At 41.4% G+C, this 16442-nt stretch overlaps 1 protein-coding gene across 1 annotated transcript in view; it reads left to right on the plus strand.

The window, feature by feature from the left end:
- Window positions 1-9279, plus strand: part of KCTD16 (potassium channel tetramerization domain containing 16) — a 269001-nt gene extending 259722 nt beyond the window's left edge. Inside the window, exon 2 of the mRNA XM_060143896.1 lies at window positions 8825-9279. Within this exon, the coding sequence (XP_059999879.1) occupies window positions 8825-9279 (455 nt within the window). The remainder of the gene's footprint in view (window positions 1-8824) is intronic.
- Window positions 9280-16442: the final 7163 nt, after the last annotated feature.

The raw sequence follows: 16442 nt of genomic DNA on the forward strand, positions 1-16442 counted from the left end.
GAGATTTCTTATATAAATATAATGATTTTTTAAAAACCTATGAAAACCCGGATTTTCAAGTTGTTCGATCAGGTGGTTACTTTGAAAAGTTACCAAAGGGATGGAAAAGTTACCACTGGGACTATCATGTCTTAAAGTCCACACTTTAACCCTTTTGGCCTATTAGTATTTTTAAATATCTCTAGTAGAAAATTCTCGTGATATTGAATAATATGTCCACCAAAAAGAGAAGAGGCTTTGCATTAAAAGAGACCTCGACTTGAATTCTTTTTTTTCTTATCAAAACCAGAAATTTATTTCTTAAGTTCTGGGGAATGGAAGTCTAAGATCAGGGTTCTTAATCTGCCACATGTAAACTCTTTAACTTTGGGTCAGATAATTGACCACTCTGAGCTACAGTTTTGTCTTCCACAAAAAGGAAAGAGAGTAACAATCCACCTGTAGAGTTCCTGTGAAGATTAGATTATGTAAAGTGCTAAGCACAATGCTAGGCACATAGGAGTCCTCAATAAATGATATCTATTATTAGGCTAAGTTTCTGGTTTTGGAGGTACAACTATTGTTTTATTTATTGTTGGAATAACTATGTACAACAGGTGGCAGTATTGCCTTAGTATGTCTCTTGAGAGTGTTAGTCAAATTTGTTGGGACTAGTGTAGCAAAGAGGCTATGATTCCAGAAAAGAAACAAGTCACCAACAAAGTAGCTTAGAAAACTAACAGTACTTGTTCTCTAAAGCACTGGCCAATATTAGTGGTAGAATTGTACAAGTGTTCAGAAGATGACAGAGGTAAACTAGACAGAAATTAAAGGTGTTAATATGAATTTGATATAGTGTCCAAGACTTTTATTGTAAGTAACACAAAATTACCTTTCACTAGATTGAGCCAACAGAGAATTTCTTGGCTTGTAAAATTATAATGCTGGGAACGGGGCCAACCTGTGATACCACTAGATGTGGGGCTCTGTCTCTTTGTCAGCTTTGCCTGTCCTGCTTCGCTTCTTCATGCGTGAATATTCTCTCGAACTGGTAAGGAAAATAGCCAGTGAACTCCCATCCTCCTGGTTTGGTACATCCCACATCATAAGGCAGATACTACCCATAAGTTCAAGTAAAACAGTCACAGTGGGGACTCCGGTTCACCCAGCTTGGCTCACTTGACCGTGCCTGAATCATCCACTACAGTTGGGAGATGGGAAGTTCACATTTGGTCCATGTGTCCTCCCCTTATGGCCAGACGTGGCACCATGGTTGACAGCCCCTTCAGGATGTGATAGGGAAGAGGCAGTTCCCTAAAGGAAAAGAAGGGTGGTTTTACTGAAAAAGGGGGACATGCAAACCCTGTAATAATTTCATATACATTTCATTCTAAGAGATAAAACACTCTGAGATATTGATTGAGAGGAGTTGTAGCAGAACTTATTATTTGGGGGACTTGTTCAAGTTTATGAAAATTGGTGAAGAAAAATATAAAAGCAAGTCCCAAGACTGGGTGGGAAGAGAGATCAGATGGGCCACAGAACTCCCTATGAAATAGGCAAATAAGGACTTTGGGGACAGGAGTAATTCAGTATGATCTTAGCTGAAAAATGCTGAGACTTAAAAGGAGGAAATACAGTAAAGAGGAGGAAAGTAAGAGAAGGACAAAAGGCCCTGGAGAATGTGAAATAAATGTGTCCTCAAGGAGCACTTGAAAGAGCAAGGCAGTAGACCAGAAAGTTAAAGTTCAGGATTACAGCCTTATACACATGATCGCATTGCTTTATTTAGAGAGACACCTCACAGGTGAAAAGCCTGAGCTAGGAGGGTGTCTGAGCATCACCAAAGTGGAAAATTATGTGACTAGAGACCATAGTTGAGTGGTTAAGAACGTTCATTTTTACTGAAGTTGTATAATGCCTTTGGGAATTTTTGGATATTAATAAATAATTATGAGTGATGATCAATTAGAAAATCTGTATATACAGTTATTCAGTTCTGGATGGATTTTGCCGTTATCTCTGTTGATCAGCATGTTTTATGTTTTTGCCACATGCATATAAATGTCCAGTGATATGCCTAAATGTTTTCCGTTTTGCAGGTCAGTTTTCTCTATCTTTTTTTTTTCTTTTGGTGGAAGGTTTACTGCCTCTCACAAACACTGTAAACCAAAAATTACTTTCTGTACACATCATCCATTTCCTCTCCCGTTCATTTTCATGCAGATATTTCCTGCTGCCCTGATAGCCTAGTGTTTATGTACCCTGGAGTGTGCATTAGAATTCAGAAGAGGACAAACCCAGGCTTTAACACAGGAAAACGGACATTAAACAAACCTAGAAACACATCCATAGTTACACATTGTGGTGGTGTGATAGAAACAGGTTGGAAGTTAGGACTGGCTTAAATTGGGTTGGGGGATGAATAGGTAAAGTGCTCTGAGAAAGGGATGGACAAAAAAGTGCTGAACAGGTGGAAGTCAGAAGAATAAGTTGCTGGTAGAGGGATGATCAGATGCAAAACACTTAAGGTAAAAGAAAGGGCAGCTGGGCAGAAACTGAACTGAGATGATTTTATATTTATTTATTTATTTATTTATTTATTTTTGGCTGTGTTGGGTCTTCGTTTCTGTGCGAGGGCTTTCTCCAGTTGCGGCGAGCGGGGGCCACTCTTCATCGTGGTGCGCAGGCCTCTCACTATCGCGGACTCTATTCTTGCGGCTTGCGGAGCAGAGGCTCCAGACACGCAGGCTCAGTAGTTGTGGCTCATGGGCCCAGTTGCTCCACAGCATGTGCGATCCTTCCAGACCAGGACTCAAACCCGTGTCCCCTGCATCAGCAGGCAGACTCTCAACCACTGCACCACCAGGGAAGCCCGAGATGGTGGTTCTTACTTCCGTTCCCTAACTCCTCCATTTGCAGTCATGGTCCAGCAGGTCGAGAGCTGTGTCTTTCTTTTCTGTTGCATCCCTGGCGGGGTCTGTGTGCTGTTATTAAGCTGTTGTCTCTCGGCTTCAAACCCACCCCTCTCTACTGTGCTGTCTGACGCTGAGGCTGGGATTCAGCTAACCACCCTCTTCATTGGCCAAGCTGGCTTCCTGTTAGATTCTGTCTGTAGGGGGCGCTAGAGGAAGACCGTAATAACAGGGGGAGAAGAAGGACTCCTTATTTGCTTCCTGCTCTCATCAGAATCAACTCAGCTTTTATTTACCCCAGAAGCAGTTGGTTCCACTTCTCTCTCTTTTTTTTTTTTTTTTTTCTGTAATCCCCAGAGCCAGTCTCCTTCAGAGATACCAGGACCAGCAGTCATGGTGCCCTCCTCACATGCCTGGGTCTCACCTCCCATAGGATGCCTTTTGCCAGCATCTAGGTTCTAGTAACCCCCTCTCTTTTATTTGTCTCCCCAGCCCTAAGGGTGGTATCTGCCTCTAGCAGTCACTATCTTTGACTCCTCCAACATCTGTTTAACCAATTCCTTATATTAAATTCTCCCTGTTCAGATAACAGGTGGAACGTCTGTTTTCCTGACTGGCCCTGGCAGATGCACGGGTGGTTTAACTGTCTGCTGTTGCCCAAACTTGCCATGTCTTAATGAGGATCCCCAGCTGGGTCCCTTCAAGGCCAAATGTCCCTGAGTGGAAAAGGTCAACCACAAGCAAGAAATGATGATTGTCAAGCTGGAAGATGTATTTTTCTCAGATGCTTGCACGGTCTGCCTATTCCCAACCTCCACTATGCAATATCTTTTCCAAGGTTAGCAGAATTATAAAAACATCAATTTGGGCATTATTGCCTTTTCATCTGGGACACTGAGAAAGTGTTTCAGCAGCCTTGATAAATTAAATCTGACCACCTAGCTCCCAGACTGGCAGGTTCCTACATCATTGACAGAGAAGACAGGGGAAAGCAGTTTTCCCAGTTGTTGCTGTAAATGATGTGCATTGTGTTCACAACCATTATTAGCAGGTGGAGAATTTGAAGTGTGGGTAGATTGCAGAACTGCCTCTTTTAAAAATGCATAAGCACTTTGTGAGTTTTCTAAGTCGTGCTTCCCTCAGTCCGGTTTGAATTTTTCATAGGGGAGAAAGATTCTGTTGTCTTTCCTCTTTTATTCCTTCTTTGTCAGTACGGACTTAGGGCTACAGTGGAAAGGGAGCGAGTGTAATCATATAATTTTCTTGACTGGTCCTCAATTTTTCCAAGTTGTAAAATGTTGGAAGATTCAGTGTTTAAGGACTTGAGGCTATTGAGTTTCCTGCCCCTTACCATTTAATCCAAACTACAAATTTCCCTGGGCTCTGGGTTTAAATTTATCTGATGCGTCCTAAAGTAAATTTTTATCCTGGAAGACTCATCCATTTGTGAAATTCTAAGCACTGCACTTTGAAGGAACCTTCCTTCCAAAATGATCGCCTGGTCATATACTATGTTCCTCTCCAGTCCCAAATAGAGTCAGACATTATGAAATGCTCGGTGTACATTTTCCTGACGAGTCCAATTATAGCATCAGTGTTCTTCCCAACATGATGCTCTAGCCAGACCTAAGAATTGGTTTTATAGCGTGTTAGTGGAAACCTAATCATCATATCTAACAAGCTCCTGATCTTTTTCATTTATGTAGATCAGTGTCTGGCTTCTGGTAGAACAAATGTGGAACGTGTACACTGATTGAAATGCGTATTGGATGCCACAAACCGTGAAACATCTTTACCTTCATTAACTATCTCATTTAATTTTCCTAAAACCCTTATGAGGAAGATACTATTACTAGCCTTATTTTTCAGATGAGGAAACTGAGGCTCAGAGAGGTAAAGTAATTGATCCAAGCTGACATATTTCAGGGCCTGACTCTGGAGTCTGACATCTGTCTGCTACATTATCAACTTGATATAATTCAACGCATGTGTCTGGCTCATTCATTTAATCGTCAAACATTTATCAAACCTCTATTATGTGCCAGGCAGCAAAAATGAAATCCAGCAAATTCAGCAATGGTTTATTTAAAAATAAGGAAGAGCTATTAGGCTCTTTGACCAGCAACTAGTTAATACACCCCTCGAAAGGCAGTGGAGGTTTTGCTTTTTTAATATCAATAAATCAGACTTTTCTGGCAATGAAATGGCTTTCTCCCTCTATCTGACTAATCAATTGTAACCTATTTTCCCCTCAAATGGAGAGATTTATTCCAGCCAGCATTGAAACCTCAGCAAATTGAGAGCAAAAGTATGTTGCAACCTGAAGTACCAGAGTATTTAGGAGATCATATTTTGCTGTAATTGGGCGGATTCTAGAATACCTAGAGTTACAGAACATACCTTTCATAGATGTATTTACACTTTCCAGAACAGGTGAGTACATGTCCGTGGGACTGCAAGGGCGAAAGGGTTTTCTGTGTTCTGGTTTGTAACCTCCGTCTGCTGTGGTTAAATTCTCGGGAAGGGGGTGATCCGCCAGACAGTGCTACCAAAAAAGAAACAGCGTGGTTCTCGTCTCACGTTTGATTATTTTTCTTTTCTTTTTTTTTTTTTGCGGTACACGGGCCTCTCACTGTTGTGGCATCTCCCCTTGTGGAGCACAGGCTCTGGATGCGCAGGCTCAGTGGCCATGGCTCACGGGTCCAGCCGCTCCATGGCATGTGGGATCTTCCCGGACCGGGGCACGAACCCGTGTCCCCTGCATCGGCAGGTGGACTCTCAACCACTGCGCCACCAGGGAAGCCCTGATTATTTTTTAAATTTCATAATGACTCTTCACGAAGCACCCTCCAGCTAGACTGTGTTAATCCCATATTCTTCCTTGATTTCAACCTAAGGTGTAGACTTCAGAAGCCATCTTATGAATTATCTTTCCAAAATAGTAAAACATTCAGACGTGCTCATTAAATATTGAAACGTGGTAGTATGACAAGCTCCGCTAAAATTAATTTGTTTCATTTCCCTTTAATAGTGATAGCGCCTAGAATAAGTGGAAAGTAATACTTCTGTTTGCCTAGAAGCTGGTGGATCCCAGCTGACATTTAAATCCGTGATCATCCTGGCAGTCCAGGGAGGAAATAATGCATCTGTGCCAGGTTCTTGGCTTGGACAGATCTTGGAGGGCTGCGTGCGGTTTTCCACATGAATACACAGGACTCCCTCGCATGATGGTGTTTGCGTTGTTAAAATGCCTTTTAGAAAAGCCTCAAGGTTTCCCTCCAAGTCCACTGAATGGAATGACTTTCAGGGGAAGGCAACTGCTGGGCAGAGAAACACAGGCTTGTATTTCGACCGGTACAGCAGGTTTTATGGCCAAAATATTTTGTCGTCTTGTTTTAAGGTAATAGGAGTACTCCAGCACATCTCCTTCTTCTTCTCCTTTCTGTCTTTCTCCTGTTCCCCTTCTTTCTTGTTTTTAAGGCTAAGTTCAATTTCTGAACTTTTCTCAAAAAAAAATAAATAAAACTAGATCAACTCTGGGTTGAGGTGATTACTTTTCCTGGGTCCAATTAGCTGGAGCCATTTTTCCATCGAGTCATATTAGTACAGGGATGGTCAGGTTTGGAGAGGCAGAGGCAAAGTCTGCCTTCTGGAGGAGAAAAAACGTTCACCTCAGAGTCTGGGCTGGCAGACAGAAAGCATTTTCTGTTGCTGCTATTTTCCGTTACCAGCTGGCACGTGTTGAACAGTTTCTCTGTTGCACGGAAGAGATTTGTTTGTAATAGCCTGAGATAACTAGGACATTACTGCTGTGGTGATTCCTTTTAGCTAATGGGATTGTTGCCTTTCGTTTAATGGGTATATAAGTACATGAATACTCAGTCACATTTTAAAAAGTGGTTCAGAAGAGCAGGTATACGTGAGAGAGACTTTTGGAACTGTGCTTTACAGGGACTTTTTTTTTTTTTTACTATCTCAGGGGAAAAATGTATAAATTGCTATAAATATTTAAATCATTTAGCTATGTAGAAGGCAGGCATTGTAAAAGACGGCAGGATATAACTTTCCTAATGGTTTCCATTCTAGGGTTCCTCTACTTTGACCACATTAGAAATGACCATAAAGTGAGATCTTATTATCATGTGACTTATTATTTATGAGTATAAGATATAGTGCAAATCAAAACTAGGTCTCCTTTAAAACGTAGAAAGGTACCACATTATCCTTGTCCTCAATATTAGCATTATAAAGGGGACTGATTTCCTTTTTTTTTTTTTTTTGCGGTACACAGGCCTCTCACTGTTGTGGCCCCTCCCGTTGCGGAGCACAGGCTCCGGACGCACAGACTCAGCAGCCATGGCTCACGGGCCCAGCCGCTCCGCGGCATGCGGGATCCTCCCGGACCAGGGCACGAACCCGTGTCCCCTGCATCGGCAGGCAGACTCTCAACCACTGTGCCACCAGGGAAGCCCTGATTTCCCTTTTTTTTTATGGCTTAAGTGCAATGAACTATATGAAGTACCCAGTGTATAACATATGATCAGTAAACAATATTAAGTTCATGACTCCAAGAACACTGTGGCTGTTCGAAGGGTGGAAGGCTGGGAGCAGTGACTTATGTTTAGGAAATTGCTTTGTGCCATAATTGTGGATTTCCTAGTTTAGGGAGCCACCAACTGAGTATCTGAAAAGTGGCTCTGCCTCCAAATAGCTCAACGCAATGCTATGAATCAAGACTTAGGGAAATAGGGAGAGAGGAATTCACACTGGCTTAAATATATTGTAGTGGGTCATATAAGTGAAGGCTCATTGACAGGTCTGGCTTCAGGTATGGCTGGATCCAGGTATTTAAATGTTATTATTAGGATAGTATTTTAATGAATTTCTACACTGTGACTTGAGCTATTTTCTGGGAGGACAACAAGGAACATTTCACCTTGTCCACCTCAGGGTGCTCACGGTATAGTAGCTGAGATGCCTAAGGTAGAAAAGAACTATAACAAAATATGATATGTGCAATAATAGATGCATTTACAAAAGTAGACCATAACTCAGAGGAAAAATGTAACAACTACTTCTGAGGATAGGTAAACAAGGATTCAGAGAAAATTGAAAATCAAAACAATTGAAAATTGTTTTGAAAGAGAAGCAGGAATTTTACAGACAGCCTTGGTTATAGTATTTGGGAGACCTGTATTCAAATCCCAGCCCTGCCATTTACAGATAGTGCAAACTACAAGTTTCTTAAATTCCCAGGGTCTTAGTTTCCTTGTATGGAAACTGGGAGTGGAGCTACTGATTTCTTCAAATTATCATGAGGACCCGGTGAATTGATGCATGCACAGAGCTTACATGGGGGCCAGCACAAAGTAAGCCCTCCCTGACTGGTAGCTGTCATTCCACTCTTCTAGACTCCCCCTATTTACCTGACTGCAATAACATGGGGCATTGGATTAGGGTTTAACATCAGCCACAGTAAAATCAGCTAGCATTTATTGAGCGCTTACTGCATGCCACACATTGCATTAAGAATTTCACTTGCCTTGTCTAAATCCACCCTACAACTCTTGGAAGTGGGGAAATTATTATCCTCATCTCACAGATAAGGAAACTGAAGCTTTGAGAATTTAAGGGATATGCCAACGTAGCAAGGTTAGTGATGGTATAGCTGAGTAACTTTCTGACTCCAATGCCCATGGGCTGAAGCATTACACTATATTTCTTGTCATGCAGCACGCCATCGTTAACTTGCTTCGCTCGATGAGCTTGGCTGCTGGGTACTCCTGTTGCAGCCCATTCCGTGTGCCATCCCATGTCTTCTAAAGACATGGTTGTGGATGCTCGTGTGTGTGTGTGTGTTCACATGCTGTGTTGTTACTCCGCACTGAGCTGCCTGGCATTCATCCCTTGGGTCCTGTGCTTCCTTGCAGGTGAGCCATCTAGGTGGTCATCCTCGCACTGTGATTGCTGCTGCAAGAATGGCAAGGGTGACAAAGAAGGAGAGAGTGGCACCTCTTGCAATGACCTCTCCAGCTCCAGCTGCGACAGCCAGTCTGAGGCCAGCTCTCCCCAGGAGACAGTCATCTGTGGGCCTGTGACGCGCCAGACCAACATCCAGACTCTGGACCGTCCCATCAAGAAGGGCCCCGTCCAACTGATCCAGCAGTCAGAGATGCGACGGAAAAGTGATCTGCTCCGGACTCTGACTTCGGGCTCCAGGGAGTCGAACGTGAGCAGCAAAAAAAAACCTGTTAAGGAAAAGCTCTCAATTGAGGAAGAGCTGGAGAAATGCATCCAGGATTTCCTGAAGATCAAAATCCCAGAGAGGTTCCCTGAGCGAAAACATCCATGGCAATCTGAACTTTTGCGGAAGTATCATCTATAGTGGAGGGTGGGGGAGGTGGGAGAAGAAACAGATCGTGTCACCGTTTTGAAGTAAACCTCCTAAAAGAAATTCATATTTGAAAAGAAAAACAATAACTAACAATACACGTTTGTTAGAATACAGTAGCCCATTGATATACTACTGCCTGTTTACCTAGTTCACCTTAACATGTCAATCCACAGGGTAGATTTCTTTCCAGATGTGGAAGTATAAGAATCTCTCTCTCTTCTTTTTGTTCTTTATTTGTTTGTTAGCTGGGTCCCGTGTGCTGAGTATCTTATGTATAATGAGAGCCAGCTACATAAGTATAGCTGAGAGGCCTTGGGAATCATTTATCCCAAACTGGGTTTTGCTCTCCTCTTCTACCTCCCTCCTTTGAATGAGAATATGGTAGAGATCTGACCCATGGCCATAGGTCTGAATTTTTAAATTTTCCTTTTCCCTTTTGTTTACGGGGTAAGGGAGGAATGGCAGGTTTGTGTGACTTTTCACTCACATCGATTATGTACCAGTTCATATTGACTCCGCATGCGTGAGTATTTGTGCAACACAAGCCCAACAAAGTGTGTATATACACACAGTGCACATGAGCCCAGGGCCTGGGCATCCCAAGAGGTGTGCTTCCGCTCCCAGCAGCACCCTCTTAGAGTCCTTCAGACACAGGAGCCTCTGCTCTTATCTTAAAACCCTTCTGGGAAGATTTCCCAACCTCTTGGCAACACTTCCTAACATCAGAGAACCTTCATCATCAACAAATTACCTTCCTTATTTCAAAATTAACACCCTCAGGCTCCATTTTACTGCGTTGCTCTTTCTCTGCACTAGGAGAAGGTGAGAAGAGCTAGTCACATATTCTTTGTGTTCTTTTTTAAAAAAACAAAACATCCCTAATCCGCAAAAATGACTGCAAAACGACCCCATGTGCAGCCTTCTCTACCCTGAGCTGAATTACCTTCCTTCTCGCAGTGTTTTCAGAGTCCTTACTGCCCACGTTTTCATCGTGTGGCCTTTTCACGTAATCCACATCAAGTTCTCTGCATTCCCGTGTAGCTGTGGAAGTAAGAAAAACACACAGCACTTGGATGAGCGTCCAGCCTTTTGTTTTAAGGGGAAATTGTATTCCACACCCCTCCTAGTAATGTCTCATAACTTGTTCAAATTGCAGCGCTTCACTGTTACTTCCTTATATCCAGTTTCTTTTTTTTGCCTTTGGGATCTGGGATTTGGCTGTGTCCATACTAGGATTTGGCTGTCGTTTCTGTGATGTCTGTGAACAACCCAGCTAGATAACTGAAGCTCTGAAATTAAGACTTTGGCTTTCTGAACTGTCTTTCTTGATTATATCCTTCACCTATGTAGACACAGCCAAAAAGATACTGTCAACAGCCATCCATCCACGTGACTCTGTATTCTATTAACGTACCAATAGTTTTCTCATAGACTTGTGGTAAGTGAAGATTAAAGGGCAAGGTTTTACTTTCAGCATTCCTTGTGCATTTCAGTGGGAACTGAAAATATAATTTGTCCATCAATTGTGTGCCAAGCACTACTAATTTTTTTTTTTTACAGTGTGTGTGTGTGTGTGTGTGTGTGTATGTGTATCACAGGTAATAAAGGCAACTGGATGATGTTTGTAGGAGGGAAACATAATGACCAGTTGCTCCTTTTTGAAATCTTTCACTGATGCACATTTATCATGTAAGAGGTCTGTCTTGATTCCTGTTACTATTGCCCATTAGTATATGGATATCTTTCTGAATTTTTATTAATTCTTACACCTGGGCAACAGAGCCAATGTTTTCTTGTCCTAATGGTTCGAATGGACTTTACAGTTTTGCTGAAGTGGAAAAGAAAGGTCATTCGGGGAGCTGAGTTGTCAAGAGAATTATAATTATGAGTTTAAGTGGTGTTCTTTTTTGCCGTAGTATATTAGCAGACGTTTAATCTTAACTACAACCTAGCTTTGTACAGCCTACCCGTATGTCTTCATTCTTCTCAGTGTTTCTTTATACCACATCAAAATATCATATTAATAATAGAAGATTCTGCAAAGGATCATAGAACTTAATGGGCCAAGAAGTTGAATTTGGTGAAAATATCCCCAAACTCACTTTGGTCAAATGATTCTTATGGTCCTACTGGAAGTTCTGTCAAAGAGTTGGGGGTCTAACTAAAATGGCCCAAGTCCCAACTTTCTTAAATTCCAGACCTGATTGTCATGCCTTCAAGATAGAAACACACTAATAAGAATTAGAGAACTAGTAAGATGACAGTCAACACACTACTTCTACTACGTACTTTAAATAGGAAATTAAACACTGCAAAAGAAAATGTTCATGGCATTATTTCTCTGTTCTTTGACCTGTCATGAATTTGTTTCTGTTTAGGCTGTCCTTATACCCCCAGTGAACAAAACCAGTGGTGGCAAGTCTGTTTAAAACAACAGTAACATTTTAAATCTGAGTCAGCTCTAGACTGACACTCACACCAAATAGTCCAAGTAGCTGAAACAACAACATGGTGTTCATTTGTGTGGTCGTTGGTGTGGAGATGATGGTAGACCTGATCAGTAAAAGGCTCTGCAGAGGCACCGAGTCCATGGACATCTTCAGTCCTAGTTCAGGTGGAGTTCAAGTGAGGTCTGTGTGGCCTGCAACGTTGGAGATGAGTTCTGGGTAAGTGAGTTAGAAGATGAAATGCTGTAGTGGCCCTGCACCATGAATCAGGCCCATTTTCCTGAACTTAAAATAGTTTGAAGAACTTTTAGTTCCTTTCCGGACAGAACAATATATATGGCTCGCTTCTTGAATATTGGTTATGACAAGGGCTGATATGAAGAGACTCGTAGCATCAAATAGGTCAAATGAATAACGAATCATATGTGCAGAGCCCCTACTCAGGTAGCCTCCTAGAAAATTCTGCAATGCTAAAATCCATTGAGCTTGGGGAGGTCATTCTCTATGATGGTACATGGGTCTTCTGAAGGCAGAACTATATTTAAAATAAAGTCCCCCTACCCACTGTCAAAAAGGGAGTGATCTGTGTTTAGCAGGAAAGGGGGAAGACAGGAAAATAAAACTGTTGGGTCATTGTGGTAGTGTGCTCTCCCTCCCCCTGCTAAGAAAAAAATTGCCCTGAGATATGGCTATAAAACGTCAAAGTGAAGTGGTTTCCAAAAGTTGCAGTGATGTTATCCTTTGTAATTGTAGGCACAGTTACCTTCCTGGAAATACATGCATGATGAATTATATTAAAAGGGGAACAATTCACAAACCGTAAGTGTTCCCTTTGTTCTTTATTCCTCCATAGCTATGTCTACCCCCAACCAATTCATTTGCAGGGGTTACATCTATCAAAGGGGAGCTAACAAGGATTTTTTCACTTTTCCATTGGCCTTGTTTGGGGCACCTTTATCCATAGGCACAGACCAGATGTGTATTGTTCATTTGGGGTCCTCTTAGTTCCCACTGTTTGTGCTTCTGGATTACTTTTGCTTCTCTGATTATCCTTTCTGATTCCTTTAGATTTAGATTCCTTTCTGATTATCCTTTGTCTGTGCCAAGCAAAACATGCTCCAGTGAGACAAAGAAAAGGCATATATGGTGTTTTGCAAAATTACTTGACCCCCAACTCCCAAAATGGGAAACAAACTTTGATTCTCATATATTTTTCTCTGTTACAAAGTTCCAACTTTGTATTTATAGTGTCTCAATCCAGAACACTTAAGTGCTGGTATTTTCTGCCACGAGCTATCATAACGTGCAACTTGACTTGTCTTGGTCTTCTGGAGGATATTTCCTAGATTTAAAACTCTGTGAGCTTTTAGGAAGAATCGTTTGTCACCTTCACGTGACATGGCAATTTTCAAAGGAAAAATGATGGGAGTTATTTTTTCCCCCATGACTCTGTGGCAGATGAATGTTTTTGCCAATCTGCATGCTGGGTTATACGTTTAGCATGGGCCGTTTCTCTCTTAATGTCTTGGTACTGTTGGCATCTTGCAATCTTGATGGCCCACTGTTCCAATTTATTTATTTTCTTTTATATTGTCAAAATAACACAAGAGAGAAAGAATCAGAGTGAGCATTCTGTATTCTGAGGTAATATGGAGTTAGATGTCGTTTGAACAGGACTGTACAATGATTAATATCTGCAGAGAAATTAGACCAAATGAAACCTGCTGAAGTGGGTTTGATTTATATTACCTTCATCATTCTGATTTTAGAAGAAATGGTTATTGCTCTCCACTCCTGATGAAAGAAAAGAGTGTTTGTTAAACTTTAATAATCACAGCTTTGTGATGCAAGCACAAAGCTTATTTGTTTGGAATGTCTGTTTTTCTCATCTTGCCACATACATTGGAATGGAGATTCTTCCCCTAGTGACCTCCACTGCAGAAGTTTTGGCAGTGTTTCCAATACTCAGCGTGCATAAAATCATTTGCAGCACTTGCGTAAAAATGCAGATTCCTTGACCCTAACCCCAGAAAGTCTGACTCAGAAACTTCAGGCGGGGCCAAGGAATCTGCATTTTGGGCTATCATCCTCAATGGTTTTGATGAGATGGTCTGTGGACCTTCCTTTAAGAAACTCTGCTCTTTAAGGACTCTGCAGAGGTGAACATTTCTCTCACTTCCTAGTGGCGCTTCCTCTCACTTTCTTTCCACTACAAATGAGTCAAAGCATGCATGATTCATTATCTTAAGAAAAAAGACCCAAAGAACATTCTAGGACTAGGGCAGAGCAGATTTCCATAATTTGTTTGCCCTTTCATCTGCCTGTCAATCATAACATTTTCTTCCTTTCGTGTATGTTTGATGTTTGTGCCTTTGTTTTTTTTTTTCCAAACTGAAAACGTACATCAATATAGTTTTATGACTGGGTAGATGGGAGCACATCTCTGAGTGAGATGTGTCCTAATGATACCCAACAAGGAACAAAAATAATGACCTTTTCCAAAGTAAGTTGTTCATTTCTAGGCCCTTTTACAGTTTGAGTCAGAGGAACCTTCGAGTGATCCATAATGTAATGATGTGTATGGCCCCAAAGGGGGTTCCAGTAACTGCACATACAAGCCACCAAAATGAATATGGAATGTTTAGTGAATTTAGCTCTACTTCACGGATGAAATCCTGAGTCATTGTATTGCTAAGTGTGTCCAATTTGATTCAAGCAGGACTAGGAAGTTCTCAGAGTTGAAGACCCTGAACCCCAACATTAACTAAAAACTTCAAGCAAAATCCATGGGGGAGAATAAATTTTTTAAAAAGAAATAAGGAGTGTTTTCAAAATTCCATTTGTAAGGACAAGAAATTCTCTGATTTTCCAGTCGCTCTGACTAGGAGAGGTGGCCGTACTATGATTATTCAGAAAGAAAAAAAATTTGGAGGTTTCAATGACCCAGTTGGTTCTATCCATGTAACACAGTAACTGGAGATGTACCAGCTTCCCACATGCAACGGGAAATAGAGAATAGATGGCTTAAATTCATGCTTGTCATGATATTAGTTAATATTTAAGTAAAAACTACTATGAAAGGAAAGTGAAGAGTGCTTAATGAAACGAATGCACTTTTTGCTGCTAATTAAGATTGTTTGGCCAAGAATTTTTTTTAAATCTTAAATTTGATTCAGTTTCTTTTCCCTCCTTTACTTCCCAAGGGAAGTTTACTTCTCTTTATTCCCTAGCTTCCTAACCTTTAAAAAAATGTTCTTCTTGTTTGTGAACAAATTGTGTTGTTTATCCGATAAAGAATTTTTAGTTCCTAGACTGTCATCTTTGCTTTATTTAGGGAATTTACTTTGAAAAGCCTGAAGAAAAATATGTCCCAGTCCAGTGACTATCAAGGGGTTTTTCCTGGGGGAGGGAGGAGGTGATTTTCCTGTTAATCAGCCTTCTAAAAGCGCTTACACGCCAACTGGAGGATTAAGTAAGTCTCCTCTCTCCAGCGACCTCTTCCATCTTGTCAGTATTCTTAGAATTGACCTTTAGCTAATTTACCTGCACTTGCACAATAAAAATCAACATAACTGCAGACTCTCTTTTTGCTGTTGTTGGCTGCGTCCACCACAAATGGAAGAGGATTGATGCGCAACTAAGTAGTGGAGGAGAACTGCTTTATAATTGTGTCTGTGTGTGTATGTGTCTCTGCATACACATACATGTGCAATTTTTAGGTCAGTGTTGGGTCGGTGGCTAGTGCCCATGGTAGTGCTCTCCAAGTTCAGGGAAAAAGTCTTTGGTCACAAAGTTTAACAGCTTTTCATTCAGCACAGTTGTTTGTCAATACTTGAGAAGGTTGAGTAAAGCTGGTCTCCTGATACAAAATTCAAACGTTACAGATTTCTGGATGAAAATCAAACTCATTTTCATTTATATAGTCACTAGTGACATCATACTGAAAGAAAAGAAAAAGAAAAGGAAAGAAAAAGGAAGCCTTGAAAGCTAAACTATGCATAGAATTCACATTGATCACTAGCAGTTTTTCTCAGCTACAGCCAGTGGTCAGTGGTTTTTCTTACATGGGAGAGACAGAAACACCTTCAGGAAAGGCTCTGATTTGCGTGGGTTACGTGCATTTAAGGCAGTGACTCGCATCCAGGCGTGATTTTGCACCCCAGGGGGCTTTTGGCAATGCCTGGGGATATTTTTCATTGTTGTGGCTTGAGAGGTGCTACTGGCGTCCAGTGAGTAAAAACCAGGGATGCCACGAAACATCCCACCATGAACAAGACAGCCCTCACAACAAAGAGTCATCCAACCCCAAATGTCAACAGTGCTGAGGTTGCGAAACCCTGAGTTAAGGGTTGGCTCGGATTTTCCAAGGCATTCTTAACCATGTAGAGAAAGACTTCTGGGCCAAGGGATAGGATGAAATGAATGATAATAATTTGTGCCACCTGAAATCTGCCTAGGGTTTACTTATTACCCCTTTATACAGATGTGAATGCTGAGATTTAGAGACAAATAGGTCATTTTTTTCCAGGGTTCCAGTAGTGATGAAGCAGGCCTATGGTCTAACTCTGTCTTCTACTTAAATCTTTTTCTGCCTCAGAAAAATGATACTTCAGTGAAGTTATCAACCTTCAAACAGCTAAATGCGTTTGTTGTGAAGCACTTTGGGAGCATTCTGAGTTCGTGTGACCCGATTAAGGATGCTTTTCA

The sequence above is a fragment of the Lagenorhynchus albirostris genome, chromosome 3 (assembly GCF_949774975.1).
Source record: "Lagenorhynchus albirostris chromosome 3, mLagAlb1.1, whole genome shotgun sequence".
Taxonomy (NCBI): domain Eukaryota; kingdom Metazoa; phylum Chordata; class Mammalia; order Artiodactyla; family Delphinidae; genus Lagenorhynchus; species Lagenorhynchus albirostris.